Consider the following 23,192-nt stretch of genomic DNA (forward strand, 5'->3'; position numbering starts at 1 on the left):
GGAAATGTAGTCCTGTTGTCGCGACGACTGCGCAGTTTGGAAGCGCGACTCAACCAAAAATAGAACTACAATTCCCATGAGCCACCTGGAGGAGCGTCTGCAAGAGATGCCGGGATTTTTATAGCAAGCAACGAGAGGAATTCTGAGGAGGTGGGTGCCGAAACGTGGGACTCTGCATTGTTTAGCTTACAGCGTGCGCTCCAAACAATATTCTAACATTGTCCAGGTTTGTTTTTTCATCATAGATTCCACTGAACTAGTAGATAAAGTCCAGTTTTATCTGTTATCGCGTTAATAGCGCACACTTCGTTCTTAGCCTGACTGAAGCTAACTTACTCGTAGTAAATTACCATTCAGTTACACGTTACTGTTGTCTATTGCTACTTGGTGTATTAATAATGCAAGTAACACGACACACATTGCTAAAGTGTTGTTTTTGTTATGTTAGGCATTATGCACATAGTTTCTGTTGAGTAGGTTTAACTATTGTTATCACCCGAAAAGTTGGGATAATGCATCTGTAAGACGTGAGAACTGCAAAGAAAGTCAGGGAAAGTGAAACAAAAGCTGGTAATATAAGTGGAAGAACGTTTGGAAACCTTTTCGAGATGCAATTTCTCAGAAGTTATTATAAACAATGATGCAAAAAAGGAAACCCATGACTGTAAGAACCCATAGTTTTCTGTATGAGAAGAAGAGTGACATTTCTCTATCAAATTCCAGCATTTTGTCCTCTCGCTTCTCAGAAATTTAAGGCAAATCGTGCTAATAAAGGCAAATGAATGTAATTATAATTTTGAAGCATCAGGTCTGATTGACATCAACAGACAATGTTTATATTCGCAAAGTCTTTCACTACAAACATGGACTTGCCTGTCTGCATACAAACTATTTTCAGTAAACTCTGGGCCCCTTTTTTTTTTAGATGTGTTGCTGTCAAATTTCACAATGAACTAAATGTTTTCATGAATTGCAATAATGTGATATTTTAAATATTTGATAAAGTGTATGTGCAAACCTATCAATAACTCATGGGTTTATGAGAGCTGTAAGCCAGTGCATCCTTTTTTTAATAAACATTTCACTCATTGCTCCAACCGTTTTGGAATGGTAAATAAACTATTGTCTTTGTATTAGTTTCAAGGTGTGCACGACTTTGTGACTTTTTCAGTGTAACTATGCATTCCATATTTCCAATATTTGTGTTGGATATTTAAATATTCCGTAGTGTAAACAGCATATTCATCACTTTGTATGTGCATATTTTCTGCAGGTGGAACATCTGTTGCTGTACATCTGACGGGTGTGAACACATCTCATCTCACACATCATAATGTCTTCAGAGAGCACCTTGTGAGTTTTTTTCAACACCTATTCCAGTCATCTGCCAATGAGTCATTGATTTTTAGAAACATGATCTACATCACATTGCTTTTTTTGTTTGTATTCTTAAAAAAGTCATAAGTTTTGTGCTGCAGTTTTGTAATTCCTGACAATCATTTTTGCGAAAGTATAACAAACAAATATAGTTTGGTACACTTGTAGTTGTATTGTTGAATCATTTTTAAAACATGTTTAGTGTGTTTTTTAACATGTTTTTCTGCACTGGCTTTCTACTGAAGATTTTTTGTCTGATTGTAAGAATGCTATAGTGACATGAAGAACATTGTTTATGCTTATTAAACTTATTAATTTATGAACTCATGAATTATTAAGTTTGCTGCATTATAAACAGTATGTGATACAGTTACACTTTATATCCATGTTTCTGTCCTGGTCATTTGTTCCTGAACTACCAACGCTGTACAAGTATAGCCAGTTTCAGAGAAGTTATTTGAGTCTGCCTTATCAAACTGGGTTGTGTGCTGTTTCTCCAGAGATGACGAGGACACGTTCAAGATTCTGATTGCTACGGATGTTCATCTTGGTTATCTCGAGAAAGATGCCATCCGTGGCAGTGACTCCTACAACACGCTAGATGAAATCTTGAAATGTGCCAAGACAAATCAGGTGCGTGCAAGTGATAAATACAGATTTCACACACTCTCTCTGCATGACCCGTTTCAAATACCCTTGTTTGTGCTTGTTTATTGTTTTTGCAGGTAGATTTCATCCTTCTGGGAGGGGATTTGTTCCATGAGAACAAGCCTTCACGCCGCTGCCTCCACAGCTGCATCACTATGATGAGAAACTACTGCATGGGAGACTCACCGGTGCAGTTCAGCATCCTCAGTGATCAGACTGTCAACTTTAACACAACACAGTCAGTGCTTGTTTTGTTCATTTCTTCCTGTCAGTGCTGTATTTGTGTGACTGTGGAGAGGATTGTGGCTCACCTGCCCATCCATAGGTTTTCGATTGTGTCCCACATCTCCAAATTGTGTTTTGGCGTGTGACAGCTGTCACCATTGCTGGTTGAGTGTGTGAATGATTGTGCACTCTGGTGAATGTCATTGCCTTGTTGAGAGCATTGAGACTGCTGAAGCAGTAAAATGTTGTGACCTGTCGTCGTATTGTAGGTTCCCCTGGGTTAATTATCAGGATGAAAACCTCAACATCTCCATTCCTGTGTTCAGCATTCATGGTAACCACGACGACCCAACTGGGGTGAGTTAATGGAGGGAAAATCACTGTATCAGGCACAACCTTTCTTTGTGATAACAGGCATGTCCGTTTCTCTGTATCTCTTACAGTCTGAAGGTTTATGTGCACTGGATCTTCTGAGTGCTTCTGGCCTTGTCAATCACTTTGGCCACTCCCACTCAGTGGACAAGATAGAGATCAGTCCCATCCTGCTGCAGAAAGGCAGCACCAAACTGGCCTTATATGGTCTGGGTAAGTTCATATATATTGAATGAAACAGCTTCAGTGCCACTCACAAGAGGAAAGCAAGGAAAAAGGTTTTACAAAGTAACTTAAGCTGTGAATGGTACTTTGTGTCTTACTGCTTTATAAAACTGTTGTAAAATATACAATATATTTGAATAAATGGTTATGCCTGTAAGTGATCATTAATTTGTGTTTGCAGGTTCAATCCCAGATGAGCGTCTCTACAGGATGTTTGTCAACAACCAGGTCACGATGCTTCGTCCCAAAGAAGACCAAGACGATTGGTTCAACCTCTTCACCATCCATCAGAACAGGTGTGTGTGTGTGTGGCCATATGATAGTTAAAACTGTTTAAAAAAACTAAAATTGTAATATATAAAGTGAAAGGTTTCAAGCATTAATTTTTCACTTCACTTCTTAATGTCATAATTATGACCTCAGTACTTCATTTTGGGTTTGGCTTTCTCACAAGTTTCAAAGTTTTAGTTAAATTATGGGAAAAATATATACTAGATTTTTTTTTTTTTTTTTTTTTTTTTTTTTTTTTTTTACATGCATCTGCATATGTTCAGAATCATCCATACTTTTAGCCTGTCTACAGATAGATGTATTTTCTGTCAAAAGATCAGTCACTGATTACCGGTTAAAAAAAAGTTCTCATCACTGGTGCAGTTTATAATTATTTGTTTTAAATTATAAACTTTTGAAAGGAAGCTAATGGCAGGCCAACCAAGTGAGCCCCAGTCGGCCCGGTCTTATAAACCCTGCATCTAATTTATCCTCAATCCAAAATTTTTAAAAATGGCAAATTGGATAGTTATTTATTAGGATGCAGCTCTCAGTGTTAACTAACTAAACAACAAACTGACAAATCTTCAGAGAGAAATTGAGTAAACTGGACTCACTGCTGCCATCCGATGCACAACGATGGTACTCCTTGAATTTTAAATTCTGCATCGTAGAACATTTTCATGGAAAGATTTTTTTCTTTCTATCAAGAGCAGCCAACCATCCCTTTTTGAGTGGGTTTGGAATACGTTTTTCCAATGTGTTAAGCAAACCACAGCAGTGACTTAATAAAAACAGGACACCTGAAACATATATTTCTTTTTTCTGCCTTGGGTTTGTGTGTTATGCTCCGTCTTCGCTGCATATTCTACCTCTTTGTTGTTTTCAGGAGTAAACACGGTCCCACAAATTACATTCCCGAGCAGTTCCTGGATGATTTCCTTGACCTGGTTGTTTGGGGTCACGAGCACGAGTGTCTTATAGCGCCGTCCAGAAATGAACGGCAGCTCTTCTATGTGACGCAGCCTGGCAGCTCTGTGGCTACGTCCCTGTCTCCTGGAGAAGCTACTAAGAAGTACAGATGCACACACACGCACACACAACTTCTCATCGTCTTGCCTTTCTTGTTTTAAAAACTGTCAAACCTAACCGTGTGTGTGTGTGTGTGTGAAGACACATAGGGTTGCTGAGGGTGAAAGGTCGTAAGATGAACTTGCAGAAGATCCCCTTGAAGACCGTGCGACAGTTCTTCATTCAAGATGTAGTGCTGGCTGACTACGAAGACCGCTTCACCCCTGAAACACCTCAGGTCAATAAAAAGGTGGAGGACTTATGCTACGCCAAGGTAGGTTTAAAGTCTGTTTATATTTTTATATAAAAAATTTGTAATACCTGCTGGTAATTGTCTCCCTCCTCTAATAGCGGCCTCACTTTGTTTGTTTTAATTCAGGTCTTAGAGATGCTGGAAGAAGCTGAAAGAGAGCGACTGGGATGTCCGATGACTCCAGAGAAACCTCTGATTCGTCTGAGGGTGAGATGGACACACACACACACACACACACACACACCCAGTGTGTAAATTGTGGCCATATTGACCCACACTTAAATCAGGGGTGTCCCCTTCACTGACTCCTTCAGGTGGACTACAGTGGAGGTTTCGAGGCGTTCAATACCTCACGCTTCAGTCAGAAATTTGTGGACCGGGTGGCCAACCCTAAGGACATCGTTCACTTTCTGAGACGCCGTGAGCAGAAGGAAGACATCAAAGGTATGTGATTCCTCTTTTCCTGATCATTTGGAAAAATACTTTGAAAACAATCAGAGATTGAAGTTGCAGTGTATTTCAAGACCGTCTCTATAACGGCAATTAATAATATGTGTCCTTTATTTTAAATAGATGTTATTCAGAACTGTAACCCTGGACAAAATGTAATATATTTCACACTTTAACGATTGAATTGGATGAAAAATTAAGGAAGAGTCTGTTGGTGTGAACTACAGGATAAAAATTGTGTAAATGACGTCTTCTCTCACTTTGCTGATGTTCTGTTCAGATGAGGTCAACGTTGACTACAGCAAGCTGGTCAAGACTGCTGCTGCTGAGGGGCTGAGAGTGGAGGACCTGGTCAAACAGTACTTCGAGGCAGCTGAGCAGGTTCTGTCCAACAGTGAAAACACTCACCGGTGTATTAGTGCGGTGTCACATCAGCTGTGTGTAACTGTAATGTGCGTGTGTGCGTGTGTGCGTGTGTGTGTGTGTGTGTTCACAGAAGGTGCAGCTGTCCCTCCTGACTGAACAGGGCATGGGAAAGGCCATCCAGGAGTTTGTAGACAAAGACGAGAAGGACGCCATCGAAGAGCTGATCACCTACCAGCTGGAGAAGACACAGCGCCATCTTCAGGCCAGAGGTGTAATCACAGAGCAGGACATCGACACAGAGGTGAGAGGTCACATGTAATTAAGTTGAGAGATTTTATTCTCGGATATTATTGACATGTGATTTTTTATTTCCAGATTCAACGGTTCAGAGAGTCCAAAAAGAACACGACTGAGGAAGAAGATGAAATCAGAGAGGTGAGTGCTGCAATCATTAAGGCCTGAATGTTGTGTTTAGTGCACACTGAAAATGTGATCATCGTCCTCTTTCTGAAGCTCTCAGATTATTCAAATGATCATGTAAACAGCATAATGTCATGTGCTTTATCAAATAACAACATTCAACTGGAGGATTTTGGATTAACACACCTTGATTTCTCCCCAATTTTTCAGGATCCCTGCATGTGGTTTATCTTTCCTTTGTTTTCTGCCTCATATTTATGAAAAAGAAAGCTGTTCAAACCTGAATAACATGGTCACAATATGAGCGAAAGAGTGTGGAAAAGCAGTGGAAAATAAACAAAGAGCCACCTTGAGGCTGATGGGGAGATTTTTTTTTTCATTTATTTCTCTCACACATTGCTGTGCGCAGCCTCAGATCAAAAGACAGTGAAATAAATCATAACACATCTTAGCGCACCATCATGATTGAGAAGAAGAAAACCTTATATGTTCCCCTTTCTTAAACTAAAGCACACAGATAGATGGTCTGTCAGTCAAGTGCTTCACAATTAGAACTCAATAATACAAAGAATCATCTTCACAGACATATTTACAATCTATGTAATAATCCATCAAGTTCATCTTATATTTTTTTTAAACTGAACAGTATTTCCATACATCTTCAACACATACTGAAATGCACATCTGCTTTAAAGTTGTTCTTGCAAATTGTGATTCATGATAATTTCATGTCAAATTAAATTAAAAACTCTCAAAACTTAATGTAAATTTCATCATTTTTATTAAGACAAGATCAGATTTTTTAAAATAACGGGATGTTTTTAGTCTTATGTCTCTACGTATACAGTCACTCAAAATAAAACCCTGTGAGCCTCAATCATTTTATTTCTGAAATACATTTTCAACAGCTCAGGTCAGATTTATACAGTAATCAAATTACTAAGTATCAAAGGATTTTGTTGGTCGTTTCAGTACGATCGCTGTCTTTTATTCTCTTCTCAGGCAATTGAGAGAGCCAAAGCGAACCGCATAGAGCGCGGCGACGACCAGATGGATCCAGATACGCTGGAGGATCTCGCAGATGTTGCCATGGATTCTGATGAAGACTCATTTTCACCTCCCGCCCCCACACGAGGAAGAGGGCGAGGAAGCAGGGCACGGGGCGGCCGGGGGAGAGCAGCGAGAGGTGAGAGTGGAGATTGAAGTTGTGTGGAAAGGTGTTGCAGTGCCGACGCAGTTCTGTTTGGAGTTCTCTGGTTCTTCGTGTGCTTCGAGAGGTGTCGGTGTAACTTTGTGTTTTGCCCGTTTAGGCGGAGCTGCCTCTGAACCAAAGCCAGCCAGTCGTGGCCGAGCCCCGAAGCCATCAGCATCTCAAAGCAGGAGCATTATGCAGGGTATTGTGTTTGTGTGTGTGTGTGTAAAAAAATCAGGAGAGACAAATAGTGGTCTGGTGTTTTCAAAGTGATTACTTTAAAAGGACTTAAGGCAACTTTACAAAATTTACCTCAGTGCTGCCGCGATAGGCGCTGCGGGTAACTGCAGCCACCAGCCAAGGCGGCACGGGAGCGCGCACAAACACTTTTTTTTTTTTTTGACTCACGAGATAACGCTGATAAAGTCCTTTTTTTCTTCATGGTGTCACTTTTTTGTGGGCTTTGAGTGGATGCAGGTCGTTTGATGGCTGCTGAAGAACCCATTTGTATCCCAGCAGTGTTTGAGTCCGTGTCCACGGCGGCCATGTTCTTCCTGTTCCAGAGCTGTCGGGAACGCGCATACAGCGTCAATTTACGTCACATTCCCACGATTTGGAAATTCGGACGCCGAACTGCAGCCGATTATGTGGCACACAGCCTGTATAAGGCAACAGACAGATACGCGGATTGGCCTGTTATTTTAGGTTTTTAACGCTTCACAGCCCATTAGCATTGAATAAACTGGAAATGCATGTGTAGTTTTTTGCAAATCTTGTCTTAAGTCCCTTTAAACTCTGCGCTTTTCTGATTTTTCAGCATTTCAAGCTCCGTCCCAGAGATCCTCACGGAAAACTGCTAAAACGTCTTATGCAGAGGAGGAAGTAAGTGAGATTATGAGGAATTGGATACGCTGAAGAGCTCACTCGTCTTCTATTTTAAATCAGTATGTTAAAAGTCTTATCTCATGCTGGCTTTGCCTTCAGGTGATCATAGATGACTCGGATGAGGATTTCCCCGTGGTGAAAGCCACCCGTCCTGCTTCGAGGTGTGCACGTTTTGACAGAGAGAATATTTCCACTGTGAAACATGCTCATGATATACACTGTAATTAACCACTAATATGTTTTTATCTTTCATTTAACCTTTTGCAATGCCAACAAAAGAGATACATTACAGACATTAAAATAAAATAAAGAAATAATGAAGATGGCTGTTGCCCCTTTGTTGAAAATCATGCATGTGCTTTATTCATTTCCAGAGAAGATAATATGTAATGGTTATGGAAAAGTCCATCTAAAAGAGATATAATGCAATGGAAAGAGACTTCTGTGTATTTTAGATTTAGTACACATAATCTTAAATATATTGGAACCTAATAATTTAAAAAACAAACATTTCAATGAGATTTTTGAGACTCGCTTTATATAATTCCATTTGAAAGTCTCATATATAGTTGTATCATACATGAGGATTTTCTTTTAACTATTAAATGTTGTTTAGATGCTGATGAAAATGATTAATCGTTTATCGTTTCTTATCTTATCTCCAAGTCTTCATGGATCGCTACGAACACTGGCCCATAAAGTATATTTCTACTTACCAGCACTGTTTTATACTCAAGTTTAAACATGGTTCTTGTTTTCACTCCACCACAGACCTGCGTCGATGTCGTCCTCCTTCTCAAAGCCCGCCTCTCAGAGCCAGAGCTCGTCCTCTCGGGGAGTCATGTTCGATGACAGCGACGACGACGAGGTGAGACCAGACGGTGGAAAAACCATCTTCTATGTTACTTCAGTGTTTAGATGAAGGCTGTAATGTAATTTATGTGTTGGTGGTTTAACATGGCACTTCATAGCTGATTTGAAACAAAACCAATCAGAATGAACTAATATTTATAGCTCATACAGGAAGTGTAGACCTCTGCTCTGCTTCTTCTGCAGCTCCATGAACTTCCACTTCAAATACTTTGCTATATCTGCACATATGATGTCTTGGCTTAAAAAAAACTCACTGATGTTGTGATCATCTCTATCGTTGTGTCTTGATGCAGGTTGACCCCTTCAAAGGTCGCAGGAATCGTTCACGAAGATAACCACCACTGCGGCTGTTGAGTGTTCAGCTGTTTTCCTGAATGTGGCCCCTCATCAGCGAGCCAGCTGCTGGTTTATGAAGGAATTTAAAATGCACGTTCATCCAATCGTCAATCACAGTCTTCCCCTGTATTACAAAGGTTCATTGGCCAGCTGGTGTTGTTGTTTCAGGTTAAATTATTCTGGTGGTGATCTTAATGAAAGGAAATGCGGTTAAAGTTTACTGTGTGTTGTCTTGACTTCTTGCACCCTTGTTTGCCAAATGCATCCTGATCCTGCTTCTGCTGCTATGGAAACTCACCGGCGTTTGGTTTGTCACTGACATCTGTATCACCTGGGAAATATTAAATGTTGCTAACTTTTCATACATAAGTACATCTGTCTTCATTTTCCAGTTCGGGTTTTGACCTCAATTCCACAAACTGCCTGTGAAGTGTCATTGATGATCTGCAGAACAGTCAGATGTTGGTTTTTTTTAACTCCATCAGTCTTTTTAAGAACTAGTAGTGACAGATCTCACGTTTTAGAAATGAAGAGCAACTGAACCTGAAGCTTCGTTTTTCTCTCCTCCTCTTTCTAATTGCTATAACTGGTTATGTAGTCGCCAGTGAAGTGTGGTGAGTCAGAGGTGTCCAAGCTATGGCCCTCGGGCCAACTGCAGCCAGTGGTTAATGTTTAGCCGGCTCATGGCTTACTGAAAAAAATAAAATAGACTTTGGCCACATGTGATAGTTGCCATGATTACATGTGAGTTACGATACAAGATGAATTCACCTCAATTGGACAAGACCAGCATGGAAAAGAAGCAAAGTTCAGTGGAACCTCTAGCAGGAGTTGGAGTAGGGACCATATTTGGTGACTATCAGTGGTGAATTGTTACAGTTTTAGCCTTTTGCTTTGCAAAAAGTTTTGCTTAAATGGTCCTTAAGAATTAGAAAAACTGTGACACTCATGATTGTTGCCCAATACTTTTAGGATGGTTTAATGTATTTCAGAAATCTTTTGGGAACTTTCACGTGATTTAAAAAAGACATTACTATTAATTCTGAAATACGCCGGACTTGTAAGACTTTATTTTAAGGTTATTTACGAATAAAGTCCCATTATAAGTACTTTATTCAACATTTCTAATGATTAGAAAGTATATTTTTTCCTTTTTAGCACATATCCTGAATATTTCATGGATTTTCTCAACTGATTCTACAACAAATGCATTTTAAAACTGATTTCTATCAGCTTTTGTAGAACATTTATATAATGGTTTACGTAAAGTTTCTCCCATTGTTCCTATTGTTAATGCTGGGGCAGAGAGGTGTGTCCTCAGGAAGAAGATAGCACTGAATGGAAGAGAGAAGTATCCAATTTCACTTATACATGCACTTGTGTACAGAGCAAAAAGATGATTCAAGTTGAAAAAAGTTTATTCAAGTGACAAACTATTTACAGGTAAATAATCAAATTATATTTACAGTAAAATATGATCAGCTACAGTGACACTCGTTCATGTTCAAATGTTTCATAATGTACAATATATTACAAAATGTTCACAATCATATATTATGCATCCTGAAATCTTAATTAATCCAAGTTTGAGATTTTATAGTTGTATATATATACAAAACAGATACAACTGGAAAAATAACTTTAAATTCAGAGATGATATTGAGATTGAAGTGCACAAAAATGTCAAATTTTATTTAATTTATACAAAAGTAGTCGCTCACATTAAACATTGGGGGAATGTTGTGTTAAAACCTCCACAGTGCATATTCTGGTGCAAGGACTCCGGAGGCACGCTGAACACAGTGTGAGAAACATCCGCATTCAGTGCTTTTTAAACTAACTGGTTACTGAAATCATTTGTACATCAAGCGAGGTCAAGTAATTCTCATTTTCTCATTGCTTAAAGTGCTCATAACAATTGTACTGCAGAAGGGAGGGAGCACAGCAGCAGTGCTACCAAACGGTGCGATTGTCCTTTGACATCAGGTCAACCGGTTCAGCACCAAAATCTTAATTCACACCAGTTGTACCCTGAGGCTTCATAATTCTGGTCTTTCTAAATAAACCCCCACAAAAAAAAAAAAAAAAAAAAAAAAAAAAAAAAAAAAAACTAAACTAAATTGCACACCTTCATTCAAGGCACATAATATTAAAATACATTTTGTTTGAGGTCCAAATCTCATCTTCACAGAAGACTTGTGCAGTTATCAGAGTAAAAGCCAAAAACATTCTGCTGTAAAGTTCCCAGATGAGCCATTTGACTCCACGCCACACAAACAGACTTTTTCCCCTGAGATAAGAACCAGAAATGGCACAATCCAACACCTGAAATAAGCTTGTACCTTAGTGTGTGTGTGTGTGTGTGTGTGTGTTCTCGTATTTCTATCCTTGTTGGGGCCAAATGTCCCCACAAGGATAGCAAAACGTGAAACAACGTGCCTTGTGGGGACCTTTTTCCGGTCCTAAGTAGGAGAAACAGTGTTTTCTTGACCATGTTGTTGTTACTGAAAAAAGTAAAAGTGCAAAAACATTTCTTTAGGGTTAGGCTTTATTGTGGTGTGGGTTAGGGTTAGGGTAAGGGTCAGGGTTAGGGGCTAGACATGAATGGGAGTCAATGGAAGGTCCCCACAAGGATAGAAATACGAGACTGTGTGTGTGTGTGTGTGTGTGTGTGTGTGTGTGTGTGTGTGTGTGTGTGTGTGTGTGGTGTGTTTGACAGCTGTTGAGTTGCATCTTCATCTTCTCATCTGTAGGCAACCACACAGAAACAAAGGCTTTGGTTGGCGTTCTGTCCAGAACGGACTCGGTCTGGTGGTCGCTGCCCCAGTGGAAGACTTCATGTGTTTTTCTGGAAAAACAAAGTATTAATAATCAGAAACATGTGGATGGCTTGAAACATTTCAATTTTAGTGCAAGAAATCCCAAACATGTTTAAGTATCACTGTTTGAATAATCTTTTGAGGAAAAAAACAATTTTTTCCACCACATTTAACAAGTAGCGGTAAATTGGCCACAGCTGAGTACCTCGATGACCGTTTGGATCCAGTTGAGCAGCTCTTCCACGTTGCAGTAGACGCCTGGCCTGTTTCTCCGTGCACACCCGACGCCCCAGCTCACCACTCCGACCAGATTCCACCTGCTGCCTGTCAGATACACCAGAGGGCCTCCGCTGTCCCCCTGGAGGACAAGACGGCACATGAACACCAGGCTACACCCACCACCACATGGACGCCTGCTGAGGACGCTGTTTTTACCTGGCAGGCGTCCACTTTACCCTCCAGGAAGCCGGCGCAGATCATCCTTGGTGTTATGGCGTTGCCATAAACTGCCGGCCTGGAGCACACACTCCTGTCGATCAGAGGGAGGCTGGCCTGCTGCAGTGAGTTAGAAACCTTTCCTGAAAGCAGAGCAATAATATGTTGTTTTTAAAGACTGCGCCATTCCTCAGAGACGAAGATTTCTCTCATAGATGAAGCATAAATGTTTCTCACCATTTTCCTCGAGGTATCCCCAACCGGTCACAGTCATAGTGGTCCCAGCACGGAGGCTGAGGGCGTTAGGAGGTAAACAAGCTGGCCTGCGGCTCTCTGGAAAATATAAAGTTATAAATCTTATCGCGTTCTGTGGAAAAAGTTGAACTGGCTCATTTTAATGGCCCTCAGAAAATGATAAAATGTTCTCGGTTAGCTTCTCTGAGTGGAATTCGCATTTACTCCCTGTGTTTGCAATTTTTCTACTGCTGCTCTGGTTTCCTTGAGGTCAACTGGTGACAACTGATAATTGACCCTGGGTGTGAAATGTGTGTGTTGGTCTGTATCCAACTGGTAACTTCCCTTTTCCCCTCCATCAGGGATTAGCTGAAAGGAACTTGACTTGCAGTTTGATGCACACACCACCAGATGGCACCAGAGTGAATTCAATTGACTGCATGTCCTCACTGACAGTGCACACACTGCTTTCAAATTTCAGGAAGAAGGCTCTGAGGTCACGTTTCTCTAATCATGTGGCTTCCTCCTGTGTGTCTGCGTGAGACTCTCACCTCCTACTGTGATCGGGCTGCTCAGCCTCATCAGTGCGATGTCGTAGTCGTTTTTCGCAGGGTCGTAATTTCCGTTCAGTATGATCCTGTCCACATAGGAGCCTCCCACCGAGCTTAGGTATGTCTGACCTGACACCACCCTCCACCGACTCAGCTCCTTTTTAGTGCTGCATGTCCAAAAGAGGAAAAAGTTTACATGTTCGGCTCAGCCAAGACTGTGGAAAATAATAAAAATAAACTATTCTTAAGGTAACTGTACTGACCCAGCAAAGCAGTGAGCAGCAGAAACAACCCACTCTGGCGACACCAGCGAGCCTCCACATGTGTGCTGCCCACCCTGCTGCAGGCTGACCTGCCAGGGCCAGTCCTCAATAACCGCATCCGTACCCCCGACCACGCGAGGATTGGAGCCCACCTCTCCACAGTCTGGGGAAAAAATAATAATAAAAAATTACCCTTACAAGACACTTGATATATTTCAAGTTCTGCTTTTTGGAAGATTCTCTATCATCTAATAAACTTTTATAAGCATGCTGATGTAACTTTTTTTTATAGCTGTCGCCACCCAGGCTTGATATTGTTCTCCTTTCTGCGCGGACTCTCTGATGCTCTCTGAACTCATTTGTGTGTGGGTTTTCCCCGAATATGCAGGCGTGCTTGCTTAAGAGATGCGTTTTAATCACTGTGTGTTCTGTGAAGAAACTCCCCGTTTCCTTTTCTATCAAATGGTATTTCCAGTTTCTACAGCGGATCGTGATGAAGGGAAAAGACATGTTTTTTATAAATTTGAAGTTAATGGGATGAAGCCGGATTAAAACGATCAAGATGACATTTATGGATGAACTTATGTGTTGGCAGTTCTGCTTCATTTGGATAAAAATTCCTATGATGTGTTGTCCGATCCGCTGGCGACGTAGCTTTAGTCGCTCTGAGAGCTCCTGCAGTTCTGATTCCAGAAGGAAAAACAAAACAAACTGATATTCCAACTTGGTTCATGACCACAGATTGTTTTTGCAGTAACGGCTGAAGAAAGCTTCTGTCATCTGCTTGTGAGAGGGACTCGGCTGCGCGCTGTAGGCCTGTCTGGACTCGTCACTGCGAAACACTCCACACAACCGTGTCTTCATCTGCCGCCCACCGCAACAGTCCTGAACTGTCTCGTTGAAAACTGAATGATATCAGTGACGACACTGGTTTTTGTCAAAATAAAACTCACCTGAACAGGACAGAGATACCACAGATCCGGACTGGCATGTCCTGCTGTTGAGAAGAACAAACAAACAAGTGTTTATTACGCACGGCCCAGAAATAGCTGCACAATGAGTCAAACGCACAAAACAACAGTCCGATGTTAACTTTTATTCAATCCAAGGCTCAACTTTATTGCCCTTTCTGTTTTGCTTTGTCTACGTAAAAAAAAAAAAAAAAAAAGTTTTGTTCACTTTTCAAGAACAAAGAAGGAAGAAAAACTGGACACCGATTATGTTTTTAAGGAATAGAAACTGTACAGTTCCATGAACAACTGACATTAAAGGGAAGCGGTATTCTGATAAAGAAAGAATACTTCGACTAATAGGGATGGAAAGGAATATAAATTAAACCCTTTTATAACTGGTATACCTAGATTTATTTGGATTTCATTGTTATAGAATTGTCAAAAATTGCAATGATTGGATTTACTTTTGCCAAGGTAACTTTCACTTTCAATATCTGGCAGTTTTTCAATATTACTTTGCGGTTTTCACTGAGCTGAGAAAGACATGTTGAAAATGTGACGGAGGTTGGTGATTCTGGTCTGTGACTGGAGGGTCAAAGGCTCTGGAGGCCACCAGCCACACAATGTGCTGGTCCACTTCTCTACTTTTTGTTAGTTTCTGAATTAGGCGTCACAAATGGTTCAGTAGTTACGATTATGAGAAAGACACATGCCAGATCCTGTCTGTTCTGTTAGTAGAAGGTTCTGATGAGAAACTTCAGCGCCACATAAAAAGCAGGATGTGATTCCTCACAAAAAGTGCTGAAAGTTCAAAATTTACTTTCCTTTGAATTGATCTCATAATTCAGCCGAGAGCTGTGAGGCTCTTATAATGTCAGAAACGCTGCCTTGCTCACCGGTCGATCGTGGCCTGATGTATGGCTGTGTTTGAAGTCCCCGGTCTGACGGCCGTGAACGGTCCAGTTCTGAGAGAAGTGGCCAAACTGTTCACAGGGATTCTGGTGCTTCTCGGCTCACTGCCAGCACAGAGGGGGAAGTGAGATGTTAGACATGATCTCAGGTCAGATAAATAAATGAGAATGCACCACGATCGATGTGGAGAGTGTAAGCTCACAATGTGTATCCCAACTGTTTACACGCCGTCTGCGTGTGTTTGTCGCTCCAGTCCTCGCTACACACACTCCGCCAACCCGAGCCAGAACTGTACACTTGCAGGACATGTTTATCGGATATCAGACGCACTGGAGGGGCACACAGCAGGAGAGGGAATCGTTACATCAAGCTTGATTGTTTAGTATGATGAAGAACCAGCTGCTTCGCTGTACCTGGATAGGTCGTGTTAACTACAACACTGGACACACACGACGTCTCATCTTCTCCTCCTGCACAGTTGTTTGTGCCATCGCATGCCTGGTCTATCGGGATGAACTTCACCGAGCGCTTGCAGAAGAAGTATTTGCTCTCAATCAACTGCTTGACTGTTGGGGGGGAAACAGAGGTTACACACACATTTTAATTCAGCGGTTTGTTCCGCAGTAAACTGGGTCATTAACCTTTCAATAAGAATAAGAAGGAGTGTTAGTGAACATGTGTGTCCTTGAAGAAATAAGCGTCTGTGAAGAATGGTGACTCACTAAAGTATCCTGCCGTGACCAGTAGACCCAGTAACACCACAACTATGAGGATACTCAGCAACACTTTCTTCCTCTTTGACGCCTTGTGGTTCTGAGTCTTTGGAGCAGTCATGGGTTTTCTGTGGCGTCCTGGCCGTGGAACCACTGAGAAAATGAACCAGAGTTTGAAATAAAACACATTAGTGAAAGAAAAAAATATAGAGAAGGCAATGATGGGATGAAAACCAAAGAGCAAAGAAATATGTGTAGAGGAAATTAGTGAATGCGGTAACATACATGTCAGTACTGTGCATGAATTCCGTTTGGAAGTATTTAACTTAACAGTCATACAACTTCATCACACCGACTCCAGTACATAGCTCACCTGTCTGCTGTGGATTTAAAGGTCGGGAGCTTTCCTCAGGAATCTGAACAGCCGTCTAGGGGCAGAAAAACAGACATATCAGACAGAGCTGAGATTGCATGGATACAGAGTGAAAGCACAGGTGTGTGTCTAAAAGAGGCAATAGGTAGGTGGTTGTGTAATTTGGTGGAGGGATTGAATCACTCCCCAAAAATCTGTCTATCCTGTCTCATTCTCTCCATACATCCCTTCACCCCAACCGCAGCAGCAGAAAGCCGCCACCTCTGGGCCTAGTTCTGCAAAGGTTTCTCCCGTTGGGGAGTTGTTCCTTTCCACAGTCACTTATTGTTGCTCATGGTGAATTGTTGGGTCTTTTTCTCTGCACAAGTGTTGAGAAATGACTGTGTTGTATTTGTTGTCACAAATAAAGTTGACTTTCCACGTGATCCGTTTGCATGAAACTTCAGTGTTTGATTCCAGATGGGAGGAGAGATAATAAGTTTTCATTCAAAAGAAAGGCTGGAGTCATGTGTGAAACAGGTGCATGATAGAATGCATTTCTATGGGAGGAGTCAGAGAAGATTACCAATCATGCTCACATGGAACACAGTGTGCTACTATGAGATGTCACGTTACACCAATGTGCCTCCCTGAACGCATCAAGGAGTCCATATGCCGCAAGGCAGATTCCACACTGTATTATAAGGCCGACCGGCCATGAAACTGATAAGACTCTGATGATCCACACTGTTCATTACATTGGCGTATTGGGTGGCAGGGCCTGCAGGGACCCTTTCTAATGCAAGTGATACTGTGGTGACAGACCACACTAATGTGTCTGGGCCTGCACGAACCAAGTTAAAACTTCGTACTTTTCAAATATTAATGAGAAACACATCACAGATACATAACTGCAAACAGATTATAGTGTAGCTCCAGTCTTTTCTGTTTGTTTGTTTGCTTCCTGGCTTGGAATTAATCTTTTATCTTAGCTCTGAATTAACGCGTTGGCTCTTCAGTTGAGTCACATGCAAACACTGAAATTTCCACATTATTTATCAAGACTTACCAAAGGAGTGTGCGCGTTGCAGAAAGATTTTTAACCTCTCACATGCAATCGAAGTGCTAAAGATATCTGTTCGGACCACAACAGCAGCGGAAAACACGGAAACTCTTTTATCCCAGTGGCTTTAAACACCACGTGGCCGATTTATATGAAGTCATCGATTAGCATAACAACTTAACGCTAATATTTTCAAACTTGACAGGTGACAACAATTACAAAACATTAGTGGTTAGTATATGCCAGACACGTTTTTTTTTTTGAGTCACGTAACACTCTTACATCAGGCTGAATGACGCCACGTGAACGCGGTTCATAATGGCGTCCTGCGCCAAGAAGGAACTTATCAAGCCAGAGAGGAAACAATCACGATTAGGTAGGCATCAAAACAACCCGCCAACATTACCAACCAGAAAGATGATTAAACTATTCCCGGAACAATGCCTAGATTCACTGCTTCTCTTGGCTCCGGTTATATGATAAAATAAAAACTGTTTTGATAATTAAATCCCACACAGATGTATTGTTCAAAACCATAAACCAAATGTTGAAAATAAGGTTGTTTATAGTTTACTTTAAGTACAACTCAATGATGAGAAAATGTGATGTGCTTCAAGATAGATTGAAGAAAACTGGTAACACATTTTACTCTCTTAAATTTCTGTCTGAAGGTGAATAAGGTCAGAGTCAGGTTTCTTGTTAATCATAATAGTTTGGTGTCCACAGAAGAGAAACATTCATGGTCACTGCACTGTAGTATTTATGCTTTCAGCTAGAATAACAGAGCTATATGCAGATAGAAACCATTTTACAGCTCCGATCTGCCAGCTTCATTATGAGTGAACTTTACTGTGTCATCATGTTCTTCAATAATAGGTATAAAGAAAGCTTTAGGTTTGGATAAAATTTTCAGTTCAGTGTACTATTGGTACACACACAAGTAACAGAAGCATTAAGGTGATGTGGAAACAGACTATCCACAGTGTGTTTTCCAACAACCAACTGTGGACTGTTTTTGCATCCATTTTGCTTCTGACTCTTGGTTGATCAAATGGCTTTGTTTGGTCTGGCTTTGTGGTTAGGCAAAAATACTTGATGGACCTGTTTTTTCTCTTCCTCTGTCACTGCTGGGAAAATGAGACCAGACTTACATAAAATCCTGGTGATGCAGAATGGTGGAAATTTCCCACATTAGCCGAACTCCATAATGTAATAATTGTGGGAAAGCACTCAAATAACAGGGATGATTGTTGTTTAAAAAGGACATTATTTCGTTTGCAGTGATTTGTTAAACGTTTTCATTGATCCCACCACCACTGAGTGTAGCCTGTCAGATATTATTGACCGATATTTTGTTTAAGAGTCATATTCTTAAAATAATAGGTTGTTAACCTTTCTCATTGGAGTCTCCCCCTCCTCAGAGATCAAATATAAGAAAAGTTAAATGAGAAATGAAAGCCTGTTTGGTTCCTGATTCACCAAAACATTCCAGTGGAACCAAAAACTGTCTGACACGCCCATTCTAACCAGCCAAAAAAGAACCATCCAAAATGCAATTATCAGGGAGTGTCACAGAATGGCTCTCGCTTCTGCAAAGTGTCTTATTTTGCTTTTCTTTCAAGCTTGGGAACCGCTGCTCAAAATGACATGACCAAATATTATGCAATTTTATTCAACTGACATAAGATGTTATTGATAAAGTTGCATTATTGATAATGAACATTGTCTCTTTTTTGCAGTCATATTTAACTTTCCTGTTGCTACTCCTGAAATGATATTTATGAATTTTGGAGAAAGGAGACACAAATAAGCCAATCCCCCAGGGATTTCCAGGTGACTGTCAGTGTGTCTGCTGTAGATGTACTGTTATTCACAATTGTGAACAATGTTCATCCCACAGAGATATAGATCAAGTATCTGTTCAATGTAGGTGCTGACTGGCCTTTTACAGGATTTCAACATATGGTATAAAGTTACTGAGTGACAGTTTAAAAGTGCTCTTTCATTTACCGGCTGCTTTTCCTTTGTCTTGTCTGAACAGTGTTCAACTGCCTGAGCTACAAACATACAGTAAGTACAGCTCAAGTGTAAGTCATATATAAAATACATTGCTTTCACAGTTCAGTGAGTTATTTCCACTGTTAAGCAAAGATTAAATTGGGAATGTACAATTTGCATGTGTTTCTAAATATAATTTCTGCTTCTTTAGATGCAAAGTTTTGAGTAAATTCCTTTCATTTACATTTTCAGATTGGGCTTTTTTGTCCCGTCGAAAGAAATGCTCAAAATTTGGCCCAAAATTATTTCAGCAAAGCTCAGTAGTTTGTGAGTTAAATGCAAAAACTCCAGCAAAATGTACAGTCTCCATAAAGAGAGAGGGGGGAAGAATGCTGTCAGGCAGGTTTTTTTTTTCTTTCTTTCTTTCTTTCTTTCTGTAGGAAAGGACCTCCCTGTCCTGGTATGAATCAGTTCTGATGATCAGACAGTGGTACTGATACTCTGCCTCAGATAATCTTATATAAGACACATTCAGCCTCCATCATCAAGGCCTAAACTGTCAAAGGCTCCTGCACCGGCTGTCGTCAAGCGTTTCTCAGATTTCTCTTCAGAATAATAAAAAAAAAAAAAATAGACAGTTTCACTTTTGTTCATTTGGCCTCACAGCACTTCCCTGTGGAACATGAGTGGTTGTCTCATTGACCATAAATGTCCTGAGTTGGCTGAGGTAACTAGTTTACGGTGGCTGTTTAATCTTTATGTAACGTGATTGTAAAGTGATTCCGAGACGTCACATCCGCACCTAAAGAAACTGGAGAGTTGAGGAGGAAGCCCAAAGCCTGCTTGATGTAAAACGAGCTTAAATGTGCATCTGGAGGGTCATCAGGTGAAGTCTGCATTGCTGCTGCTCTCTTCTGTTGCCCCTACGGTGGACTGTGTGAGCTGCATGTTTATGTTGGTGGTGAGGAGACAGCACTGAGCCCTCAGCATCACCTTTGTCCCAATTTCACTTCACTGACTTCAAGGCCACAATCTGGTGAAAGACCAGTAAAATGAGATTAGTGTCACTGTCACTGAAGTTCAAAGTTTGAGAACTTTATGATGGAAGGTGAAAAGGTTTGCTTTAGATTCAGATTGTAAAAGACGTGTTTCATCCAGTGCCTTGTTACATTAGTCCAGATGAAGGAGAGAACTGTGAAACAGAAGGAGAGTTGTTTGCCTGTCTTTGAGGGTTTGACAGGAATAAGTCAGAGAGTAAACAGGGGTTCAGAAAGAGATCAGGCAAACTCCAGAACCTGGAGAACCAGAAAGACGGCCCAAGAAAGCCACGTTGCCTGGAGTGGACAGACGCTGTCCTGAAAATACATGTTCTGCTTTGTCATCCGTCGACATGCGATACGAACGCTCTCCCACAAGCATAAATGTTGTCATGGAGACCACATGTGTAATAATAAACTATTAATGAGTCAATATTTTAAAAGCAACCAGGTGTTAGTCATCTTGTTATTTATGTTTTCATAATTAACCTGTTTGTCTTTGCACTGTATGGACCCAGGTGGTGGACTGAAGCCAGTTGATCCAAAGTGTGTGGGAACTGTTCCAGCTCCAAAGAGGAAGGTGTAAGTAGGTCAACCTTAGATAAAAACCTTGACACGGTTTGCCTTTTGTTCAGACTAGGAATCGCTCCTCTGTGCTTCTCTATACTAGTGGATTGTGTGTCGCAAGCTACGATCTCAACAAAAGAGCTTTTAAGAAGCTACGCGTGACTTGTTGGATCACTTCAATCAACGGAGATCTAGTCTGGCCGTCCTCACATATTTTATAATATTTCTACAGGTTTGCAAATATATGGGTCAAATATTTGACATCAAACTGTGTTTTTTTTTTGCTTTTATTGTGATGACACACTAGTCTTTGATTCTCACACAGAAAAGATGAGTAATTTATGACGGCATATATGATACATGCGAAGAGAAAACAATGGAAAATACCAAACAATTACTCACAATGTGATTAACTGTGAGGACATGTCTGCATAAGTGTTGAAAATAAGAGGTCATATCTGTAGACTGTTTTAGTGTGTATAAATCAATGCCACTCGCCGTAGCATTTATTAATTTATTAACTCGGTAATGTCGCCTACAAGCTGTGAAGGGACTTGATCCAATGAGAAGAGTAAACAGAAACCTGTTCAACACTCACGTTAGCACTCCAGCTTCGAAACAATGCTCATGTTGTGAAATCAGTTAGAAGCTCTGCAGCAGGTTTCTGATCATTGGAGCTTCTCATAAATTTATAATGAAATGGACAATTTTTACCATAACTAAGGTATAATTGAAACTTGATCCAGAAAAACTGATGGTAACACTTTACTTGAAGCACCCCTGTATAACACATTATAAGTTCATTATAGCACTGTTTAACTATAGTTATAAACACTCATCAATAATCACAATGCTTTATACCATCAGAACCTAATCCTAACCCTAACCCTAACCCTATGCTGTGTAGTGGGTTATAAAGCATTGTGATCATTTATGAGTGTTTATAACTACTTATAATGTGTTATGCCGGGTGCTTCAAGTAAAGTGTTACCAAACTCACATACTCTGACCAACTTTTTAGCCTTTTTAATTGTTCTTTGTAAATTTAGCTGACAGCTGATCCATTTTCATCTATAATCCATCCGTAACTCTTGCTCAAATGCAGGTTTCTGTCGATACACTTAGAAACCAGATTTAATCTGTATACTGTGAGAACATGCAAACTTGACACCTATGACTTCCTGCCACTATACCAACATGTGTCCACTGAGTAGAGGGATAAAAATAAAATTATCTCTTTGTTTTGCATGATCGCATGTTTTCCAGTGTTTTCTTAGCCCAAGTCTATAATAGCCACAAAGATATTCTAAAATATCAAGTGTTTCAGATGTTTAACTTTATAAGAATATGGAAAGCAGCTGATAACACACTTAGCTTTTCCACAGTATTCATATTTTATACAGTGCACTGTGTCTGACAGAAACTTAACCATCATTGTTGTTTTATTAATTCATTTATACATCACACCTTTTGTGTTTCAGTATTGTGTAGCGCATCCAAAATATCATACTTCTCTGTGGTTCAGTTTTAACCGACATGTTGAAAATGTTTTTGGCCTCAACAAATAGTTGGTATAAATATTAAAAAAAAAAACCCAAACAGTGAAAATCCTTTTCTGCTCTGTTAGGGAGTGTCTCTATAATCCTGGAGCAGCTTCCGAGAAAGGGATTAACAGGAAGTGACAATCATAAACATTTAGTAGGGTTCTCTATGCACGAGGCAGCATGTAGTATGTTTCCATTTGGAATCCCATTATAAAGACACAAAGCTGTTATGAACGGTGCAGAAGCATGCATAGTGGCTTCAGTGTGGTGATGTGTCTGAAACAAGCAGGACAACAAGCTGTTTTAAATGGGTCATCCAGTGCAGACCAGCACCGAAACCTTCAGTCGTCAGCATAAATCTGTTGAGTCTCCAGTTGCACTCACCCGCATCCTGTAGTTTTCTTTCTTGGTAAAACTTAGATGCACCTCGCTGTCCTCCCTCACCGGAGGTGGGACTCTCCAAAAGCCTGCCGCCCCACGCCTGTCCAATGTCCGCTTCCCCCGGCCTCCTGCTCCTTCTGCTCCGGCTTCAAACTCCTAAACCAGGTGTGTTTCGATTTGTCTGCTTCCCTGAATCCCTCCCCTTTCTCCAGCAGTGTAACCGAATCTGGCTTGAAGGGTGCCTGACTCGCCTCTCTCCAAACCCCCAGGCTGTAATAAAGAGCGCCGGTGTGTAGCGTTGTTTTGACGCCACGCCGATTCAGAGCTGGCCGTTCTTGATTGACTAAGCCCTGCTGACAGAACAAAAAAACTAAAGTATTCCCTGTAACCTGAACCAGGAATCCTCC

General features: G+C 40.7%; 2 protein-coding genes across 3 annotated transcripts; one reads left to right on the top strand and one right to left on the bottom strand.

Annotated features, from left to right (window-relative positions):
• The first annotated feature begins 103 nt into the window (after positions 1–103).
• Positions 104–9,327, top strand: mre11a (MRE11 homolog A, double strand break repair nuclease). 2 transcript variants are annotated; one of them, XM_030108465.1, is made up of 20 exons: positions 104–150; positions 1,274–1,353; positions 1,878–2,010; positions 2,103–2,263; positions 2,520–2,607; positions 2,694–2,835; positions 3,029–3,143; positions 4,007–4,192; positions 4,291–4,462; positions 4,568–4,648; positions 4,756–4,885; positions 5,172–5,272; positions 5,388–5,558; positions 5,633–5,692; positions 6,680–6,863; positions 6,988–7,071; positions 7,687–7,751; positions 7,854–7,915; positions 8,526–8,622; positions 8,921–9,327. In XM_030108465.1, the coding sequence occupies exons 2-20, from the start codon at positions 1,334–1,336 to the stop codon at positions 8,960–8,962; spliced, it is 2,094 nt and encodes a 697-aa protein (XP_029964325.1). In that variant the 5' UTR covers positions 104–150; positions 1,274–1,333; the 3' UTR covers positions 8,963–9,327. The 2 variants fall into 2 exon arrangements, with proteins under 2 accessions (XP_029964325.1, XP_029964326.1); XM_030108466.1 differs by lacking the exon at positions 104–150 and adding an exon at positions 196–226.
• Positions 9,328–10,370: 1,043 nt separating this feature from the next.
• tmprss4a (transmembrane serine protease 4a) lies at positions 10,371–23,192 on the bottom strand. Its single transcript, XM_030109424.1, has 14 exons — positions 22,789–23,192; positions 16,217–16,271; positions 15,853–15,996; positions 15,544–15,696; positions 15,333–15,459; positions 15,115–15,234; positions 14,219–14,262; positions 13,266–13,428; positions 13,003–13,169; positions 12,455–12,550; positions 12,218–12,360; positions 11,988–12,140; positions 11,612–11,811; positions 10,371–11,336 (listed from the first exon to the last, which is right to left on the bottom strand). Exons 1-13 carry the CDS (start codon positions 22,792–22,794, stop codon positions 11,800–11,802), a joined length of 1,383 nt encoding a protein of 460 aa, XP_029965284.1. The 5' UTR covers positions 22,795–23,192; the 3' UTR covers positions 10,371–11,336; positions 11,612–11,799.

This window comes from Salarias fasciatus, chromosome 14 (genome assembly GCF_902148845.1).
Source record: "Salarias fasciatus chromosome 14, fSalaFa1.1, whole genome shotgun sequence".
Taxonomy (NCBI): Eukaryota; Metazoa; Chordata; class Actinopteri; order Blenniiformes; family Blenniidae; genus Salarias; species Salarias fasciatus.

Bases quoted from the DNA above. Each gene is read 5' to 3' on its own strand.
- tmprss4a (XM_030109424.1), bottom strand. The intron at 15,997-16,216 runs GTGAGCTATGTA...TCATTTTCTCAG, and splicing joins TTTAAATCCACAGCAGACAG to TGGTTCCACGGCCAGGACGC. The intron at 12,361-12,454 runs GTGAGAAACATT...CTCTGCTTTCAG, and splicing joins GGGATACCTCGAGGAAAATG to GAAAGGTTTCTAACTCACTG.
- mre11a (XM_030108465.1), top strand. From the start codon at position 1,334: ATGTCTTCAGAGAGCACCTT. The intron at 5,273-5,387 runs GTTCTGTCCAAC...GTGTGTTCACAG, and splicing joins ACTTCGAGGCAGCTGAGCAG to AAGGTGCAGCTGTCCCTCCT. The intron at 7,072-7,686 runs GTATTGTGTTTG...CTGATTTTTCAG, and splicing joins AAGCAGGAGCATTATGCAGG to CATTTCAAGCTCCGTCCCAG.